The sequence below is a fragment of the Chlorocebus sabaeus genome, chromosome 21 (genome assembly GCF_047675955.1).
Source record: "Chlorocebus sabaeus isolate Y175 chromosome 21, mChlSab1.0.hap1, whole genome shotgun sequence".
Lineage (NCBI taxonomy): Eukaryota > Metazoa > Chordata > Mammalia > Primates > Cercopithecidae > Chlorocebus > Chlorocebus sabaeus.
In genome coordinates, this window is record NC_132924.1 from 58,194,723 (window position 1) to 58,215,578 (window position 20,856).

The 20,856-nt window shown below is 41.3% G+C and overlaps 2 protein-coding genes across 17 annotated transcripts in view; one reads left to right on the forward strand and one right to left on the reverse strand.

The window, feature by feature from the left end:
* Positions 1–641: 641 nt before the first annotated feature.
* PEG10 (paternally expressed 10) lies at positions 642–14,048 on the reverse strand. 2 transcript variants are annotated; one of them, NM_001292095.1, is given in 2 exon segments: positions 642–7,014; positions 13,766–14,048. In NM_001292095.1, coding segments are annotated over 2 exon segments (2,355 nt in total). In that variant the 5' UTR covers positions 13,771–14,048; the 3' UTR covers positions 642–4,665.
* A 147-nt stretch (positions 14,049–14,195) lies between these two features.
* Positions 14,196–20,856, forward strand: part of SGCE (sarcoglycan epsilon) — a 71,383-nt gene continuing 64,722 nt past the window's right edge. For 7 of the 15 annotated variants that reach the window (XM_007982124.3, XM_007982127.3, XM_038004625.2 and 4 more), the window contains exon 1: positions 14,200–14,368. In XM_007982124.3, coding sequence (XP_007980315.1) covers positions 14,260–14,368 — 109 coding nt within the window. In that variant the 5' untranslated portion in view covers positions 14,200–14,259. Of the gene's footprint in view, positions 14,369–20,856 lie in introns of all 15 variants that reach the window. The other 8 variants (XM_007982128.3, XM_007982133.3, XM_038004631.2 and 5 more) reach the window with 6 other exon arrangements.

Sequence of the window (20,856 nt, forward strand, 5' to 3'; positions counted from 1 at the left end):
AGGTTTCCTATATGCAACCTATTATTCTACAACCCTGAGTGGGGTCACCGTGTTTTAAAATCTGATGGGATGAGTGCCTTGTGAACACCACTTGCCACTTTTTCCTTAGATGAATTTCACTATCACTCTCATTATATTGTTTTAGTGTTAATTGGTATAAATCTGTGTGTTAATTTCCCACACATCTATACTGCATTTATGTCTTCTTCTATGTCCTAATACTTCATAATTTTCTATTAATGAATCTCAAGTATTTAAAGTAAAACTGATGTTAAAGTGTGTGATACTATATCACCAGAGTTGTTATTAATTGTGTACCTTTATTTTATACGTTAAACTTTTGCAGCTGGAATAACTGATTTCCTGGAGTATTCTGGCTATATAATTCATACTGGGTTGTAATAGACAATGTTCTCTATACCACCACCCCACTATCCCAAACTCAATTCCACCCCTATCCTACCCACCCTCCTACCTCCCACCTCCCCACCCTTCCTACAATCCCACCCTCCCCACAGCCCCACCCTACTCTACTATCCCCACTCGTAGCCTCTCCCACCCTCCCTACTCTCTCAGCCTTCCCCACCCTACCCCACCCCATTCCCTCGATGCTGGTAGACGCTGAAATGATCAGGACACAGTTTGCACTTAACCACTAAATCTTTATTGAATTTTTATTGTAACAGCAATGCAATATTAGCAAATAGAGAGCAATATAGAGTAAAGAGAATACAGCAATAAAGTTAGAAGGAGGGGGTAGGGGTAATGGGGTTCAGTGGTAAGAGGAGGGCTACTGACAGGGGTAAAAGCAAGGGTTTTTATTTATCACTTTTATAACTTCCATGAAAATTTACCATCCATCATTGATAATTTCATTCTAGCAGTAATTAATTAAAGGGCACTCATCCTCTATTAAACTATTAATCTAATCACCTTTGAACTTTCTCCCACTAGGGTTTTTATCCATGTCCAATTCACGCTAAATAAGTTGGTCTCCCTGCAGTTCCCTCTGAGTTATTTGAAATCTTTAAGGATAGCAATTACAGGGTAAAGGGTCACAAGTAAGTACACATGCCCACTTATAGCGATATCTAATACACAATATTATTCTAACATTCTAAATAACCCCACCCACTTAAAATTACTTAATAGTCCCTCCCACCCTAAAATGCTTATGATTATATATCCCCTATTACTTAAACTTGATTACATAAAGAAATAAAAGCAATGCAATTTCCGCAGACCAATTCAATGCCATTCTGCAATCTAAAACAACAAAGAACTTTCAGTCTCATCAGATGTGTCTTCTCTCTTTAGATGAAAATGTAACATGGCTCCTGCAGGGCTCTCCATTTCTGCCCAGGTCTTTCCAGCAGGGTGTTCTCTGTTGTCAATCTTGGAACTGTCTGTATCTGATGTGAGATGTCTGTGGTGGATGACAACTGGATCAATTCAGATGTCCAAGAGGTACCTGCAAACTTAAACAGAATTCCAGACTGCACCATATAGATGTGGCCCTCTTATTTTGTGCACCTGCAAGTTCACTGTATTACTTCATGATTCCATCAGACTAATTCTCCTTTTTTCCACTATCTAGGACAAATACCTCACTGTCCAAACTAAATTGACCCTTCATAAATGTATGTAAACTTTCTCTGTTTCAATATCCTAGCATGATAAATTTAGCTAGTTCTCTCTAGGCTTGCCTATCAATGGGAGCTCTTAGATCTTCTTCCTTCTTGATTTAATTAACAATGTAAATTTGGGCCAAAAGTCAATTAATTAATTTTGCCAGTTTGTTTCAAAAACTCAGCTATTGATTTTGCTTAATAATCTATCTCCTTTATGTTTTTTATTTTGCTCCCTTTCTAACTTCTTTAGATATCAAATTCCATTGATTTTTTTCCTTTCTTATGAATAAATCCATTTTTGTTGGAAAATGCCAAAAAAATTAAAGGATCCAATTAACATAAATTTGATTAACAACAAAAGAAATCAATTGAGTGAAAGGAAACTTAACCAAACTTCAATACTATAGAATAATAAATTTAGAATTACTTATCCTTAACATCTACATTTATAGATAGCATATATAGCAATAGAGCATAGTACACACTGCCAAAAAGTTAATCACAAGCTTTAGTAAGCAGCCAAATGTGGATCGGGGACTTTCTGAGTTGTTAACCCACAGCAGCATATTCTCCCTGATCATTCTTGTCGTTGGGGAACTTCTCCAGACTTTTGCTTGCAGTGGTGGCAAATGTCCGTGTGCACATGCCAGGGCTACAGACAACGGCCCATTTCTAGGCACCCTGCAGCTTGAAGATCAATTGACAACTGTAAATTTGACACAAAACAACTTGAATTCAAAGGTATGGAGGATGAATTGATACTTGAGGTAAACAGAAGTGACGCTTCAAAATAGTTCAGAAGCACAAATGCACCATTTTAAAAGTAATTACTCTAAAACACATGAGTGATTGACAAGCTTTCTGATTCCATTGAACGAAAAAAAAAGTTGTTTTGGATTAAATAGTCAATTAGGTTTTTCTTTTGAAATTTTATATCCTTTTATATGATTTTTAAAGGCCCAATTAATAGAATTGAAATTATATATGATGTTAAAATTGAAGATGAACAGGATGAACTGTTATACAAATACTCCAGTTCTGAGGAGCCTCTCATTCACAGCATTGTAAGAACTTCACAGTAAAGAAATATTTTACACTATGTTACTTATCATTTTTACTTAGTTTAACTCTAACAGTAAGAACTGGATAGTACTTTGTAATTCAATGGAAATTTTTGAAAGCCTAGTCACCACTTCAAAACACTTACACTAAAAATTATACTAAAAATTTTAAGTATTTAAACATGCAAGAATAAGGGTGGATGATAATGAACATGTGAAAGATGATGCTGATGAAAAGTGAAACTTCACCGTTAAGACTCCTCTTCACGTCAGGCAATTTGAGATGCACACCATGTTGTTTTCTACTGCTCAAACTGTGTTTTGGCAATTAAAACCTGCCTGTTACATCTCTGTGTGTGGCAGCAAAATGGAGTCTCAGCAACCAGGCAGGAACATGATACAAATCCTGCAGCAGGGTCAATGGCAGTAGTAAAGAATTAAACAGAAAAAGAGAGGTTAGATAAAACAGTTCAAGGTAGTAGCAAGGGACCAGGCTAAAGGAAGTCAGGCAGTCCCAGGTTAGCATAAAGCATCCAGGGGACACCAGAGGTGTCACTGGGCTGAAGACAACTCTTGTGTTGTTCGTTGCTTTGAGTTCTTTGAATTGCTTTCTGAGGCTTTTCATCCATTGGCAGCTTCACATCAGCTCCATCCTCTAGAGGGACCCTTTTCATTACATGGATTCTGATCCTTCTGAAGTGGTTACCGTCAAGTAATGTGGAGTTCACTAAGGAAGTCCACATCCTCAAGACAGTGTCCACAGCCCTAATTCCTCTTCTTCAGAGATGTCCCTTCCAGGCATAGGAGTGTGAATCTGGGTGCTAAATCATTTCTCTTCTCTCCACACATCCTAACACGCTACAGTCTAATGAGGGGACTGAAGATGGAATGCCCAGATGCGTATGGAGACAGACACATGGATAGATGCTTCTAAAACGTCAGCTGGTGCTTTTCCAGCCAATTAACAACACTCATGAAAATTCTTTCTGAAGTACCAGGACAAATCTTTTAAGAGTTGGGTACGGGATTTTGGAGTCCTTTTGATCTGCTATTCTTTAGCCCTCGAAGGTAATTGAGATGTGGTCACATTTCATGAACATCTAACACCCCTGGAACCACCAGTAATCTCTGGTTACCAGGTTTAATGCTTCGTGGACGCCATTATGGCATGATGATGGTAAGGTGTTATGTCAAAGCCGGAGTCCTTGGGTACATGTGATTTGCACCACGATGTGAAGGCACACTCTTAACATGCAAGAGTCCATCTGAGAGAGCACTTTCTTTTCAAGCCTGAGATGTTTCATGTTACAAGAGTTTTGCCTGCTCCTGGGAGAACCAGTCAAGTTGCTGCTCCTTGAGAATTAACAGAACCATGGAAATGGAGTTTGAAGACGGTGAAGTTTCTAAGGGTGCAGCGAGAGGATCACGGAAGCCTTTCCATACTGCACCGATAATTCTGGCTTCCTTAATAAGGCCTCGGTCCTCCAGTGATTTAGAGGGTACCGAAACTGCAAGAAAAGTCATGTCCTCCTCCTCCTCCTTGTCTCCCCCTCCATAAAGAAATCAGCATTTCCTGCATTTGTATCAGCTTCTCTGTAAATGTTAAAGAACAAATTTGGCAGCCTATAATTCAGATGGTGACAGAGGTTTTGGCAGGTAAAACCCAGACTTCCAGGACTGGCTGGAAAGTAAACTTACTAATTATTTTAGTTAGATTGGCAGTCAAGGTGGAAAAATGAGAGATAATTTATTGGCAAATACTCTGTTGCTCTCAGAAAATGTTGAAGGTCTTTTGGTGCTTTAGGATGTGTGCCAGTCCAGGGTGGCCCTGACCTTCTATAACCGTTTCAGAGAGGATGTGCCTCAGGTGGCCTGAAGATACAGTAGCCTAAAACTTAGCACACAGTCACTGATTGAGAAGCTGAACAGGAATAAATTTTGAGGGCAGAGATCCTGAAGGACATGACAAGTATTTACAGGGTACTGTAAGATGGAGGCGGCGGCGGCGGTGGTGGTGGAGGCGGCGGCTGTGGCGGCGGGTACTGTGGTACCGGAGGCTGGCGGTACCAGTGTGGATTCCAAGTGATCATAACAGGTACATATAGTGATCTTCCTTGTCCGTCTCTTCCCACTGGGTACCAGGCGAATCCTACTGGGTAGGTCGGGTATGCGGCATATGTGGGGTACGTTTGGTATCCAGGTATCTGAGGTATGAATTCAGTGTACGTTGCCAGGTGCGCTTGGTCTTCTAAATTTGGAATAGACAGGCGAGGATACTGATTCTGGATAGTAAAATTGTTTGGAGCTCGGCAATCGTAAGAAACTTGCAGTTTCCACCCCCTCTTCACCTGGAGAACTTGGGCTCCATTAGGTGCAATCGTTGGAGTAATCAGCCCATCTTTCACATTTCTTGCCACAAAATCTCGAAGAGCTGCCATTTCAGGTTCAGACAGTGAGTACACATGTCCGCTGGGAATACTGTGTGCTCCAGGTATCATTTCTATGTGAGGGTCAACCAGGCGGTGATCTGGGTAGACGTGCTCATCTACTGGAGTGTACACATTCTGGACATAGTAATACCTCACTGGTTGGTAAACTCTGTATCCATCTACTGGATAATAGAGTGGCGGTTGTTGTGCTGGTGGTGGGAGCGATGGTGGTATTGGAGAATACATCCGGCAGTGGTAGCGGCAGTATTCAGAATCAAAGACAATAGATCGAGTGCTCCATGTGATGTTGGGATCATGTGTGCTCAGCCAGCGAACCCCTAGGACGACAGGGAAGAATGGAGACTGAGTCACATCAAATGACAGCACTTCACGGTGATCTCCCAGGTCAACTATCAGGTCGTGAGTTTCGTGGACAACTGGGCCCGATGCTATGGGGCGCCCATCAATTGCTTCCACAAGTATTGGCCAGTCCTTGATTCTTAGAGGAATTCCATTTTGAGCAACGTATTCGTGATCAATGAAGTTGCCAGAAGCACCAGAATCGATCATGGCTCGGACGAACAGGGTGTGTCTGCCCGGAAGATGAATCTGGAGCATCACTTGCAAGTGTGGAGATGAGGCGTCATCTTGTGGGGACCTTATTATTTCTGGCCCGGTCGCTGAAGGTCCCTCTACAGCGGGGCCGGGGAGTTTCCCGCCGGCGAAGCCTTCGAGGCCTTGGCAGGACAGTTGTCAGCGTAGTGCCCTCCTGTTCCACAGTAGAGGCACAGGTTCAGCTTTCTGCGTCTTTCTTTTTCCTCCTGGGTCAGGCGCATGCGGGCACCTCCCACCGGCTCGGTTGGATCTACCTGGTGGTGGCTTGCAACGTGAGGCAACACCAGCGCCCGGGGTGGTGAGCGTGGCTTGCGAGCTGCAGCAGCCCTGGCCAGCCTTCTCTCAATGTGAATGCACTGCCCAATCAGAGCAGACAGCGACTTGGCGACCTCGAGGTGGGAGAGCTCCTCCTGAATGTGATCGCTGAGGCCCTCGTGGTACTGGTCAATCAGCGCAGGCTCGTTCCAATCCAGGTCCTGGGCAATCATCTGGAAAGCATTGGAATAGTCGATGACAGACCCCATGCCTTGGCGCAGGCGTCTGATCTTGCGTTTGGCAGCCTCTCGCCTCTGAGGGTCTTCAAAGACATGCTTCATTTCCATCATGAAAGCTGGGTAGTTGTGCATCAGGTAGTGGGAGCGCTCCAGCTTTGCCGAGGCCCAGCGGGCAGCACGGCCGGTCATCATGCTTGTCACGAAACAGACACGGACACGATCAACTGAGAAATCCCTGGTGCTCTTTTCCATGAAGATCTGGCACTGGGCCATGAAAGGAGCCAGCATGTCTGGGTTGCCATCAAACTTCTCTGGAAGGTCTTCTGGGCACTCTTCCTCTATTGGAGGGGGTGGGGCAGCAGCTGCTGCAGCACCGCGGAGCTCGATGTCATCATCCTCATCCTCAGGGGTGGGTTCCACTTGCTCTCTAAGGGTGGTGTTCTCCTCTGTGAGCTTCTGCACCTGGTTCTGCAGGTTGTTGTTCTCCTCGGACTGCTTAATGACCTTCTCTCTTAGGTTGTTGATCTCTTCAGAGAGCTCATCCCTTCTTCGTTCGGTCATGTTGGGGACACACGCGCTCTTATGGCCGGTGTGCTTGGAGTTGTTGTTGTTGTTGTTGTTGGGGGGAGGGGGAGGGGGAGGAGGTGGGCAGTCGGGACCCAGGGTGACGGTTGGGGTGGGAGGAGACCTCCCAGCTGTAGCTTCACTTCTGTGGGGATGGAGGCCTGGATCCTGGCCCCCTCTTCCACTCCTTCTTTTTTTTGTTTTCAAAATCCGCTTATTTCTGTAAATAAAGATAAATGTATAAATCCAACTTATAGATTCAAAGCAGCAAAATGCAGACACAAAGGATTTAGTATTTAAATTATCCCTTGCTCTATGTACTTACATTACTAATTAGCAAACAAAGAAAACAAACTTTCAAGAGAAAAGTATCAATCAGCACCATAGATAACAAAAAGGAAACTACTTTTTGATGTTCAAATGACCTTGTCTTCCTCAAAGGCCACCTGTTCATTATGATTCAACAATACATTATCAACAGCATGCTTACCTTTATAAACTATAAAAGAATGTTGAAACCCTCTAAACAAGTAGTTTTGTATTGAAACAGAGGAAGAAACTTCAAGGCAAACATAGATACCAAATCAATTATGCAAATTAAAGCCAAAATAATAACTTTTGTTATTAAAGAAGCTAGGCCAAAAATAGTTAATACTACAACTAATAGAAGCTAATTAAAAAAGAGGGGAGTATTAAAATCACAATGCACGTACTCATCAGCTCTGTGGGCGGGAGGAGGGTACTGTGGCCAACTGTCACAACCCTGTTTCACTGCCACAGAGAAGGTAACTGGTTATCAAATCAAACAACCACCACCACAAAAACCACAGGACTGCCTAAATTACTTTTCTGACCATAATTTAAATCCCCAAAGAAAATTCTCTATGGGACAGAAATGGCACTAAGCAGCAATATGCGTATGTCAGTTTCCCTTGTCATTTATGCAGTCATTCAAGAAACACTAATTGATGCCTCCTAGGAAAAGCTATAAAATGGGGCATTCAAAGAAGCCCAATAATAGTATACCTCAAACTAACTGTGAGGACTTAATTAAATAGTGCAGGTAAATTATGTAGTGAGTATTCAATAATGGTTAGCTGATATTAACAAAGTTATTAATTAGAAAATAGAAAGATGATTATCTGTGTGAAGAGAGTGGGATTAAAAGAGGGAGGGGCTGCAACTATAGCAACATGGGCATGCATTTCCCACCTAAAGATGTTTACTTTTTTAAAAACACTGTGTTGGTCAAATCCAAGGCCTTATTTATCTTGCAGGTCACCAGTTTGCAATCCATAGTTTTTAAGCAAGATTTGTCAGCATAGCCCCAAATGAAGGTTTGTAATGTTAAGGTGGGACAGGGCTGCATTCCTGCGGGTAAGTGGATGTGTATGGGGAGGTGGGGGTAGGGTGTGTGTTTAAGCATTCTAATTATGAGTGCAATGACAATAAATCACACACATAAAAAATCCTGACACTGTCTGCCTGTGTACTTCCTGAAAATACAGTTAAATGCATTTAGAATGATTTAATTATTTTAAATTTTATTAATAATCTCAAGTCCCATATTTGGAAAATTTAAATATATAAAAAGTTTAAAACATAATATGTAAAAGCTTAAAAAAGTTTAAAAAACTTTAATTTAAAAAGTTTAAAACTTTTAAAGAAAGTTTGAAAAGTTTATAAAACTTTTAAAGAAAGTTTGAAAAGCTTATAAAACTTTTAAGAAAGTTTGAAAAGTTTATAAAACTTTTAAAGAAAGTTTGAAAAGTTTATAAAACTTTTAAAGAAAGTTTGAAAAGTTTATAAAACTTTTAAAGAAAGTTTGAAAAGTTTATAAAACTTTTAAAGAAAGTTTGAAAAGCTTATAAAACTTTTAAGAAAGTTTGAAAAGTTTATAAAACTTTTAAAGAAAGTTTAAAAAGTGTATAAAACTTTTATTTAAACAAAAGTTTAAAAACATAACTTGGTCCTCTCTGGATACTCACTATGTGATTTACCTGCAAAAACGGACACCAAATAAATTACATAGAATAAGCCCAGAAAGATACACAGTTGGTAATTAGAGAAGTTACTATTTTCAACCAATAGAGTACAAGAAAAAAAAAAAAAAGAAAGAAAGTGGTAATTAAATATGATGCCCAGCCCCTGGCTGTAAAGAAATGCTCCTTCTTCCCCAACTCCTAACCCTTTAGGTACCTCCCATGCCCCAATGTCACCACCCACAGATACTTTCCCTGTGTCCTTTGCAGTTGGTGTAGCCTCTCCAAGGAGTGGCTATACAGCAAGCAAGGTCTTTAAGAGACAGGGAGTAGTGTGACATTTTAATAATTTTAACCCCACTACTTAATTACTTTAGTAACTTAGTCTACAAAAACAAGTAATTGACATTCAAGATAAAATATTCAAGTTTAGAAAAAATTAGAAAATACAATAAACACATCATAACCTGTGACATCCAGTATCATTTCCAACTCCTTAAAGACAATTCTATTGGTGACCCTGACAATATAACATCACAACATAATGCAATTTTTACTTATTAAATTAGGAGTTTTCATGTACCATTAAGAAACAACTAATAAGCATAAGTAAGGCGACTAAGGTACCACTTTTGTCATCTAGACATTAATATCTTCAAAACCTTGAGAAAAGACTTCCTAAAGAGCATTCACAGCATGGCCTGGTGCAGCCTGACCACTTGTCAATCACGGTCACTAAGGGGGGCTTTCTTGAAGCCCAGGTCTGATAGTTTCATTATCTGCAAAAAACAATGATGTGACAGAAATAATAATACATTAGGAAATCAGCAAATAATTACTACATGGTTTAGGGAAATAAAAGATCAATAAGTGTTAAAAATTCAAATACTTTTGGTATATAAGGAAGGTACTTTAAAAGTGAAAAGAGACCAGAGTTAAGATGGGAGGGGCTGCAACAATGGAACTTGGAGGTGCATGCCCTCCTCCCTACCCGCCCCCAACCAGACATTTTGTTCTTTTTTAATTTTTAATGTAGTGCTGGTAAAAAAAAATTCAAGGCCTACTTTAGCCTGCAAGGTCACTAACTTAAGACTTCTGACCTTTGCCAATAACAAGCCTGAGGCCTTCACATGAGGGTTGGCAAGTTTAGGGTGGGACGTTAAAAGAGACAACTGCCCAGGGAACAGTAGTTTATCCATTAAAAGTAATAGGGTAATGGGCAGGCAGGTTAACAGTGCATATAAAAATATTTAAACAGTGACTGAGGCAGCACAAGTTAACCTGGGACAAGGAGCATGTTTACTTGATTTGAATTATAGAACTATGTATGGCTCCTTAAACTCCCCCTTAGTAGGGGCTGCATTGGAGGGGAGGGTTCAAGAGGTCTCATTCCTGAAAATTAAAAGGACAAACTGCATAAAGCCAAGCTGCCTAGGACAGATGCCATCTTTACATGATAATAATTTCAGTTTTAGTCTTTTTAGGAATTAAATACATTTGGTTAATTATTGACTCTTCATAATAGCTTGGAAAAATTTCTATTCCACAAACACACCAAAGAGCAATAGTAGCCAAAAACCATAAATAAACATCCCATTAGGAAATGACACCTCATTAAGCAACTCTTAGTTGCTTCATATTTTCAAATGTTCAATTTTTTACTACTATCTTGTACTATTTATGAAATGCAAATTCTCTTAATATTCATATTATTACAGTTGTTTTGAACCTCTTTAATATGCCAATATACAATATCCAAAGAGGAGGGGGAATTACTTAAAGCTGTAATTATGATAAGCACAAATTTTCCATAGATTGTGTACTTGTTGTGGGACAGGGGTACGTGACACGAGATTTTTGCCCCCAGTTCCTCCCCTATCAAAGTCCTGGCTCATGATTTGTAATATATGGAACCAGGTTTTAAAATTTCTTCATTCAGCTAGAAACACAATTCTTACATGGTACATCTTACTGGGAATCAGTTATAAATTTGTTTTATACAGATGTTTATGCAAGCTGAAACAATCTATATTTTGTAATGTAACTACTTTATGTAACATTACACAAACTTTAATACCAATATGTACCATTAACAATCCACTTGCCCCAAATTTAAATTAGCTTTTTATGAAAAAAGCTAATTATTTGGAATAACTAGCTTTTTATGAACAAAGCTAATTATTTGGAATAACTAGCTTTTTATGAAAAAAGCTAATTATTTGGAATAAGTAGCTTTTCATGAAAAAAGCTAATATTTGGAATAACTAGCTTTTTATGAAAAAAGCTAATTATTTGGAATAATTAAAATTAATTTAGTTGTTTTGTATTATAATTACAGCTTATATTATTGGAGTTTAAAAACACATACACTTTTAAAAATTCTGTTAAATGTGAGAGACAACGCAAACAAGGCAACCCAGGACAGCAGACCACCATAGGAAAGGAGCAAATCAGAAGAGACCTACAGACATCAAGCAAGACACTGAATAAACCAATTTACTCTGATCATTTAACACATATTTAATGAATGCCTACCATGTGCAGGCACAGTTTATTATACATAGGCAAATAGGCTAGGGTTAATCACCTAGAGATGCAAGAAAAAAAACCAGCTTCATAGGCACACAAATAAAAAAGCCTTATCCTCACTCAGAGGCCAAACCAACAGCACCAATTTTGTATCCACCAAAACATTGGATTCCAAAAGGTCCACTAGTGTCTCTAAAAAAACCTTAAATGTGAAAATATTTTTAAAGTTTTTAAAAAGAAGTTGTTAAGTTTTGGTTTTCATCTGCAGTAAAAACATTTGGCTAAACTGCCGTTAGAGGCACCAGCCATGCCAGTTTACAAGGTCCCTTGGTAAGCCATTATCAGGAGTTTAAATTGTAGGATTGTGTCATTGAATATATGCAAAGCACATATTAAAAGTGCTCATAAATTCCAGTTATAATTATTGTTTTATTATTCTAGTAGACACTAGTAGCCAAAGAGCAAAACCGACACAGCAGAGAAACCGCAGGGGGGCGGGGCTGTACAGCCAGGCTCAGGCTAGGAAGGTGCGCAGGCGCAGAGGACCGGGGCCTGAAGGGAGGGGCTGAGGGCTCACACTGCGCATGTGCGCTAGCTGCTCTGAGGGAGGCGGAGCTATAGGCCAGTCCGGCAGAGGCAGGCTTAGGGAGGGGCCAAGCCTTGGAGAGGCGGGGCCTGAGCAGGCCACCTCAGAGAAGGCGGGCCTGGGGGAGGCGGGATCTGGGTGAGCTCACCTCAGAGGAGGGTGGGCTTACCTCAGAGGAGGCGGGCCCAGGAGAGGAGGGGCCTGGGCGGTTTATCTCAGAGGAGGCGTGCCTGGGAGAGGCGGGGCCTGGGCAGTTCACCTCAGAGGAGGCGGGCGGGGAGAGGCGGGGCCTGGGCAGTTCACCTCAGAGGAGGCGGCCCGGGAGAGGCGGGGCCTGGGCAGTTCACCTCAGAGGAGGTGGGCTGGGGAGGCGAGGCCTGGGCAGCTCACCTTAGAAAAGGCGGGTCTGGAAGAGGCGGGGCCTGAGCAGCTCACCTCAGAATGAGGTGGCCAGGGAGAGGTGGAGCCTGGGCAGGCAGGCGCTAAGGAGCTGGGAGGAGGGGCCTGAGGACGCCGCATCTAGAAGGCGCGCTCTGGGAAGGCGCGCTGCAGGGGAGGCGCGCTCTGAGGAGGCGCTGTGGGAGGAGGCGCTAAGTACCGCAGAGAAGGCACGCTAGGATGGGCGGGGCAGGCCTGAGACTGGCTGCTACAGGGCTGCAGAGTATCTGCACACCCCCCCGCCAGAATCCCCTCTCCCAAACTCCTCCCACCAGCCACCAAAGCCAGATTCATTTCATGCAGCAAGAGCAATCCACAGATCCAATCCCCCCGCCATACTCAGCAAACCCACAGTTTCCACAAACTGTTGCTGGACGCTGATTCGCGCCACCACAACTACACCGCCACTTCAATCAAGCACAACCAGGCAGGCAGCCTGCTCTGCCCTCACCAAAAGATTCCCATTTCCACTCAAATCAGCGCCCCTCCACTCCACTGCTATAGCGGGAATGGTATGGGCAGAATGTTAAGCACTAATTTTTGCCCAGGGCTCCATTTTGTCTACCAGCACCATCATGCAGAGAACCGTCCTGCAGAAAAATAGAGTGGGAGCCATTCCAAAAGGTGAAAGGGTGGGGTCCTGCTCCAAGAAAACAGAGGAATTGTACTCCGCAGCTCATGTCCCACTACGGCTGCTTTATTTGTAGCGCAAACAGTCTGCAGCTCCTGTACCTCTGTAGCTCTTACCACTTTGTAGTGCATTTTAGGTGTGAATTGTTCCGCAGCTCATGTACCTCTGCAGTTCATGTGCCTCGGAGCGCAATGAAGCGCTGTCTTCGGGCTGGCTAATCGCATCGTTTTTGTAGCGTTTTTGTAGTGCTACTCTTCTGCAGCTCAGATTTTGCAGCGCGTGTAAAGCGCAATTCAGTTTTCTGTCTGCAGCTCCTATATCCCCGCTCCTCGTTCGGGATTGTAGCGCCACTGAAGCGCCCATCCATCAGTTTGTGGCACATAAAGCGCCCATCAGTTCATAGCGCAATGAAGCGCCAGTTGTAGCGCCCATCAGTTTGTCGCCCGCGTGAAGCGTGCTTGTAGCGCATCTGAAGCGCCAGTTTTGTAGCGCATTTGAAGCGCTTATCAGTTTGTAAAGCATGGCACTTGGTAGCGCATTTGAAGAGCAAATTGCAAATCGATCTGCAGCTCCTGACCGTCTGCAGCTCATCACTGTCCGCAGCTCATCTCTCTCTATAGCCCGTATCTGGACTTGGTCCTGGAAACCCAAGCCTTGAAGGCTTGTTTTCCCCATTTGTTTTGGGGTACAGCCAGTGAAGGCGTGACAAGGTTTGCGTGGAGACATTCTGGGGTGCTACTCTATCTCCCGCAGTTCCCGATAAGCATGGGGAATGAACGTGATCTTTAAAAAAAAACATCCTCACCGCATACTCACCACGCGAGGACTCCTCTGCGAAGGCAGGAAGGATGGGGTCCCACACCTGAGCCAGGCGCGGTCTCCACTGGGTGCTCCGCAGCCCGGAGTGGCTCCGGACGACAGCCCGCTCAGTGGACCTTTCGCCAGGCTTGGTGGACCTTCTCCGCTGTTCTCCTCAGGGCGCAGTCAGGTTTCTTCGACACACACCAACCGAAGTTGAAGCGCGTGTACCAAGAGCGCAGACTGCGAGCCTTATATAGGTTGCACCGAGGAGGGGGGCGCCAAATCCCAGCGTGCTCCGCGGGCTAGGGGGTGGAGGGGGGTGCGGGGCATGGGGGATGGGGGTGGGGGCGGTGGCAACACTACAGTGGCCCGCCGCTAGAGGGAGTACGGGATTACCGAGGGGGTGCGGGATGCTGATGCTGAACTGGCCAAGCTGGGAGGGAAGAAGAAAGGGAGGGGAGGGGAGAATCGAGGACGGACGGCCTAGCCAGGCCAAGAATGCAATTGCCCCGGTGGTGGGAGCTGGGAGACCCCTGTGCTTGGACGGGACAGGGTCGGGGGACACGCAGGATGAGCCCCGCGACCACTGGCACATTCTTGCTGACAGGTTAGTGGCCTGCGCGCGACGTGGAGGACCCGGGGCCAACAGGCCGCCGCCTCCCCATCCCCCGCTCGGGTTCCGGGCGCCTGGGCGCGCCCTTTGGGCACCAGCCTCTCTTTCTGTCCCGGACCCCACCTTACCCCTCCTTCAGTACGCCCTGTACCCCACTTTCCCGGCCCAGCTTCTCTCTTCCCAGGCTTGACCCCTGGCCTTTTTTCCTCTCCGCGCCCCCGCGGGCCCCTCCCTGCTCTGCGGGCGCAGAAATTCCATCTCCAATTCCCGTTCCCAACATCCCCCTCCCCGCCCAGCCCCAGGGTAGTCCTCTCCCGATCCCTGCAGCAAAGAGCTGGGGGTCGTTGCCTGTTTTTCGGGGGGGGGGGCGTTTCCCCGCGATTGGGCTCTGCGGCCGGGATGCGAGCCAAAGGAAATGGGTGTCAATCTGCGTCCCCGCTACACAAACACATCTTTTCTCCTTTTCTTGATCGTGATAGAGAACAAAATTTGACATTTAAAACACCGAATTTCCCCCTCTTGCTAAGTCCATTTCTCGGTGGCGGAAATCTCGGTTTTCTTCGGTTTTACGGAGCAGGGAAGCGGAATCGTGAAATGCTGGGAACTACACAGGGCGTTCAGGTCACGGTTAACCCCGGCTGGAAGCCAGAGATGCTGCCGCACCAAGTGCGCTATTTGCAGAAACCAAAACCAATTTAAAACAGCTGTGGATGCTTCCACTGTGTTTGGCGGGCTTCGAAGTCTCCCAGCTACGGACTTTTGGTGGCGATTACGAGGTTTACACAGAGATCTTGCTTCCCCTGCAACGTTACATTTTCCTAAATCTTGTAGGGTGAATGAATGCGTTTAGTCACGGCAACCACACGTTTAATCCTTTCCAGCGGGTTGCCGAGATTCAGCCACAAATATTTGCGTGCATTTGTACTATCAACATATATATTTTATGTCAGGGAAAATTGTAGTGGCTGATAAGACGCTAAAATACTGATGAGGAAGGATGCTAAATAAAACCTTAACGCGGGTTCCCATCTAAGCGCCTCAGTGTTAGGCGCTTGGGAAACTGACAATCTGTTGATGATCTTAGTAAAACAAATTTAAGTTAAAAGGGAAAACCAAATTGTCTACAGCTGAGTTAGGTTTCTGAAACACAGATGAAACGCTTTCATATTTGAAGAGCAAAATTGAGCACATTTTAGTAACATTGCTACGGATTATTTTATACTTGGAGGATCAATAAGAATTTGACTTATTGTCGTAACAACGTTGCAGACACCGCACTTTAAAAGCGAGCCTTTCTAGGAATAAACAAAACTGGAGCCCATTTCCTGAGATTTTACTTTTCATTAGAGATAAAATATCCACTATCCGGAATATGAATGAATGAAATGCAGCTTTTTAACAAAGACATTTTCCTAGGAAGTTGGGTGAACACAATTACACTTTTTAGAAGTGCTTTTTGATTTAATCTTTAGGATATTCACTCTCTTCTGCAAGATAGAGTAATTCCAGGATTTCTTATGCTTGGTAGAGTACTGTTCTGATGACCGCTGTCAAATTCTTAGCAGTTTTGTTTGTTTAAATTCGAAAGTTATTTCACCTAGTTAACCGAGACATTATTTTTCTAAAAATTGAGATTTAAAACCAGTATAGATGAAAAGTAGGAAAAATTAAAGTTCAAAACTCCATCTTAAGACTTTAAAAGTTTGAACAAGTTCGAACCAATTTGATTTTTTCTTTCAAAATGTTAACCAGGACTTTTTAAAAAAACATAATTAGTATTTTACCATAATAAAAGTAATTTCAGGACATTGTACAAAATTCAGGAGAGAAAACCTTAGAAAACTCTAAAGAAGAAAAGGTCACCTGTAACCTTGTCACCCTGCAATAACACCAGTAAACATTATAGAGTCTGCTTTTTCAGACGTTCTCTACGCATATATAGGTATCTATACTGTAAATGTTTTTCATAGGATTGCAGATACTTTCTAAATGTTAAAAACAAGATCAAATTAATTCTTTTCGATTATTTTCTTTCCAAAGAGCCTTTAAATGTTAAATAACATTAAGTTTGCAGAACTTTCTTTCAAGGAAATAATAGTAATTAATTTTTTAATTAAAATTTTAAATGAACAACGTTAGTACATAAATATTTAAAACCAGAAAACTGAGAAGAATTTTCTCTGGTCTCACTGTTTCTAACATATTATAGTTTTTTTTATTCTTCTGCATTTAAAAATATTTACACTTTGCTTAGAAATAGAATTTTCTACGGGAAAAAACAGCATCAATAAATAAATAATTTAGATAAAATCTTTTTGTTACCCACAAAACAAAGCAATATTAAAAATAAAACAGAAAGATAACATTAATAGAGCAATACTTTCGGCAACATTTTTGTGTTGTCTAGAACAACAAAAACTTTCAAAACCAAAAATAAAACAAAATTAATAGATAAGAACTTTAAACATATTTTGGATATTTAATATCTACGTGAATTTTGGATTTTCTCAGATATTTATTCCTGGTGTTGACTATTTCTGCCCATTTTGCACAGGGTTGCATTACAGCAAAGAGGAGTTAATGCATATTATTTATTTTATCAAATAATAACTGGGCTTTGTATTTAGACATTTTATCTATTTTTATGAGAGTTTGCTGTAGATCTACGATTTAACACCTATATTTAACTTCTAGTAGGGTAAGAAAATTGTATTTCAAAACAAAGTGGGATTTTTCACTTGTTAGATAATAACTAGACTTTCTCTTTGGGTATTTTACCCATTTAATGAAAATTTGCCATGTATTTATAAAGCTGTTGAATTTACCTTATGTATTTAGCTTAAGTTCTAGGGTTTTAGAAAAACTATTTCAAAACTAACTGGAATTTTCACTTGTGAAAGAGTAATTGCACTTTTTCTATTTGGACATTTTACCCCTTTTTAATGACAATTTGCTATAGATCTATGAATCTGCTGACTTATCACATGTATTTGGCTTAATTTCTAATATGATAGAGAAAATATATTTCTAAGTGAAGTTAAATTTTCAGTTGTCAAATAACTGGATTTTCTATTTGGACACCTTATTCATTTTTAATGACAATTGCTATGGATTTACGAACCTGCTGACTTACCACCTGTATTTGGCTTAAGTTCTAGTATGGTAGGGAAAATTTATTTCTAAGCAAAGTAGAATTTCCAGTTGTCAAAGAGTAAGTGGACTTTGTATTGAACATTTTATCCATTTTTACAACAGTTTGCCATAAATATAAAAGCTGTTGATTTGCTTCATGTATTTTACTTAACCTATAGCATGGTGGACAAATTGCATTTCTAAGCAAAGTAGCATTTTCACTTGTCTCACAGACATTGAAAATAAGGGACAGCACCAGAAAAAACTGGTTAGAGACAACTTCAAAGAAATAAAGATAACATGTATCCAGTTTCCAACACTAGTTTTCCACTGGTGAAAATCATGCAGTACACAAAATATGGAAGCAGTGAAGAAATCCTGACTTGTTAAAAAAAATTCCCAAGTCAAATATTCAGATTTTTTCTTATTCTAATAAGTGCAATATTTATAGATCACATTGTCTCCAAAATACCCACCCGCCTTCTTCCTTTTTCTTTTTTGCTAATTATCCGTACTCTACTCAAATAATCCTTTCCTTAAAATTCACCCTTCCATATTCTCTAAACACCCAAATGCATATTCTAACACTTATTTCCTACCCTCGGTGTAAAGAAATGACTCTAGGGGAATTGATGATATGGGTTTATGTGTTAGTTAGAAATTCTTGGGCTGGAGGGGAGATCGCTTTTACACTTCACTCATTTTAGTCCAGAGCTTCACAGACATGTCAATATGATGACTGTTTTCTTTCTATCCCTCTCAACCTCCCCAGCAGAGACAGACAGACAGACAGACAGACAGACAGACAGACAGACAGACATATGTGAGGGGCATACATAGACTAATACACACTCCATTTAGGCTTTTTCTAAACTTCGGAATCCAGTTCTCCAGTCTGTTATCTCCCTGATTTCCAGAAATATTAAGCATAATGTAGCAGTACAAGAAACAAACAAACAACAACAACAACAACAAAATTGAAGAAGAAAAGCCAATGTTTCTAGGTATCAACAAGTCTTTTCCAATGAATATGTTTCTGATTCAAGTTTTCATGTTGGTAGGATCAGATAGAGTCTCAATGCTCTTAAATGCTGTTTCACATGGATTGCTTCCAAGCCAAATTCTCTCTTCATAATTCCCAGTGTTTTAAATTTTGTAAACAATGTAACCGTATTAAAGACAGTATTAAGTAAAAAACAAACCTCCAGTTTCCACAGCCTGACACTGGAACAACCATTTCCATTGATGTTGTATCCCTTCTAGTCTTTGTTCTGTATACATAAATATTTTTATATAATTACAATTTTAATATGTATGGATTTCTTACACTTTGTTTTGAAAGGTAAGTTAATCCTGCTTTCTGCAAAGCATTTGTCAAGGATACAGGATGTTCTTGTGTATGAGGTGGTGTGCAGATTAATTAACAGTATTTCTGTGTGAGCGGGAGGCAGACTGAACCAGCACCGGCGAGGTGTATGTGTTCTTGGGTTTGGGTCAGGGTATTATCCCTGGTTAAGGATCATAAGCCTTTGCCCTGAGTTTTCTCTTCCTCAGCATTTGTATGAATGAGTTTGATGAAGATCTAGGAGGCTTGCTTTAAAATCCAAGGATGAATTGAAAAGGGATAGCTGTTAGAAATTGATAACAATTTAGAGTTAACATGGTTTTTAAGTTGGCTGCAATGCTGTGCTGAAAGCAAAGAATATTTTATAGTAGTAAATACATCATAATTCATTGGTATGAAAGTATGGAAATGACTTTGTATGGTGACAGTTCTTTAGGAAAATGAAGGTTAATATGAACCAGTGGCATGATGTGGTTGCAAAAGAAAAAAAGATTAGTTAGCTTCTGGTAGTAGTATAGTGTCCATATGTCACAAACATTAATAGTACCCTACTCTAATCAACCACACCTGTAGTATTGTGTCCATTTCTGGCTGTCACATTTAAAGAGAGATTTTGACAAATTAGAAAACTTCCAGAGCAGTCCATGGGGATGTTGAAGGGTCTGGCAATCCTGTCATGGGAGGTATCTTCACAGGGTCTGGAAGTGTTTAACTTGATAAGACTAAACAGTCAACATGAACTCTCTGATGTTTGCTTTGGAAAGTAGAACTAGCATTGGTGGGTTAAAGGTACAGATAGATTTCAACATGAGGCCTTCCTAACATTGCAGCTCAACAAAACAATCAACTTTATTTATTCTGTTCTTTAAATATCGGAAATATTCACCTTTCTTGCAATGAATATTTAACTTGAAGGCCATGATAACATTTTAGTGTTCACCTGAAAGACATTTGTGATGAGAACATTTTATTTTTTCTGATAAACTGTCTAAATAGCCCTGTGTGTTGCAAGTTCATTTCTTACAGCTTGAAAATAGCTGCAACAGGGTAATTTAACACACACCCTCCTATCTCTCCCATTCTATTTCAAACATGAAAACCTGAGAAGAAAATGAAAGATTCCTTTTCCCCCTGCAAAGTGTCTTAACTTGCTTAATTTGCTTCCTAGAATTACTCTTTCCTGGAATTTCTTGCTCTGTCCGAGCAGGCTACTGGGGCTGAGTGACTGTGGATGCCGAGCGTACCTAGGGCTAGAGGGGGCAGGCTGGCTGCTGGGCCTCAGCTGCCACTTCTCCAGAGGGAAATAGGGTCCCTTCTACAACCTCCCCTCCCTTGTGATATATCTCCCTACAAAACTTAACAGTTAAAATTTTTAGCTTTTACATAGCAAAATAAAATATTTTTATCAAATGTTTTTAACTTCTGTCCATTTCAGGTTAGCCTGGTTTCTGCCTGGCTTAAGGGCACATTCTTAGTATCTCAAACATGTCTTGAGGCAGATTTTTCTTTCCTGTATGGTGATCTGCCTATTGATTGTTTATTTTGGTTACTATATCAAACTTTGAAAATACAATTTCTTAAAATGAATTTGTGGAGTATATAAGACTTCCTTACAGGACCCCTTTTGTGAGTAGTTTTGGATTCCACAGAAGCTATTTTTATACCCTGGAGTTTCTAGTTTTTGCAAACTAAGAAGTCCAATGAGAGAGGTGAAGGAATGATAGAAAAATTCTTCTGTCATATTTTCTAACTTTTCCCTGCAGCTTTCACTTCTGCCTCACACTTAGAACTTTCTCCTCCACTCCAGTTGTTAGGTCAGAAATGCAGTCACTTTCACTCTGACTGTATGAAGTATATTTCTAATGTTGAACAACTTTCTCTTTTCCTTATTCTCTCTTTTATAAAAGGGCCCTGTGCACTTTTCTGGGATTGTAATAATGCAAACAGCAATTTGAGATGGCTTGCATCCCTGTTGTTGAAGATGCCATGGGCATTCTTGGGCTGA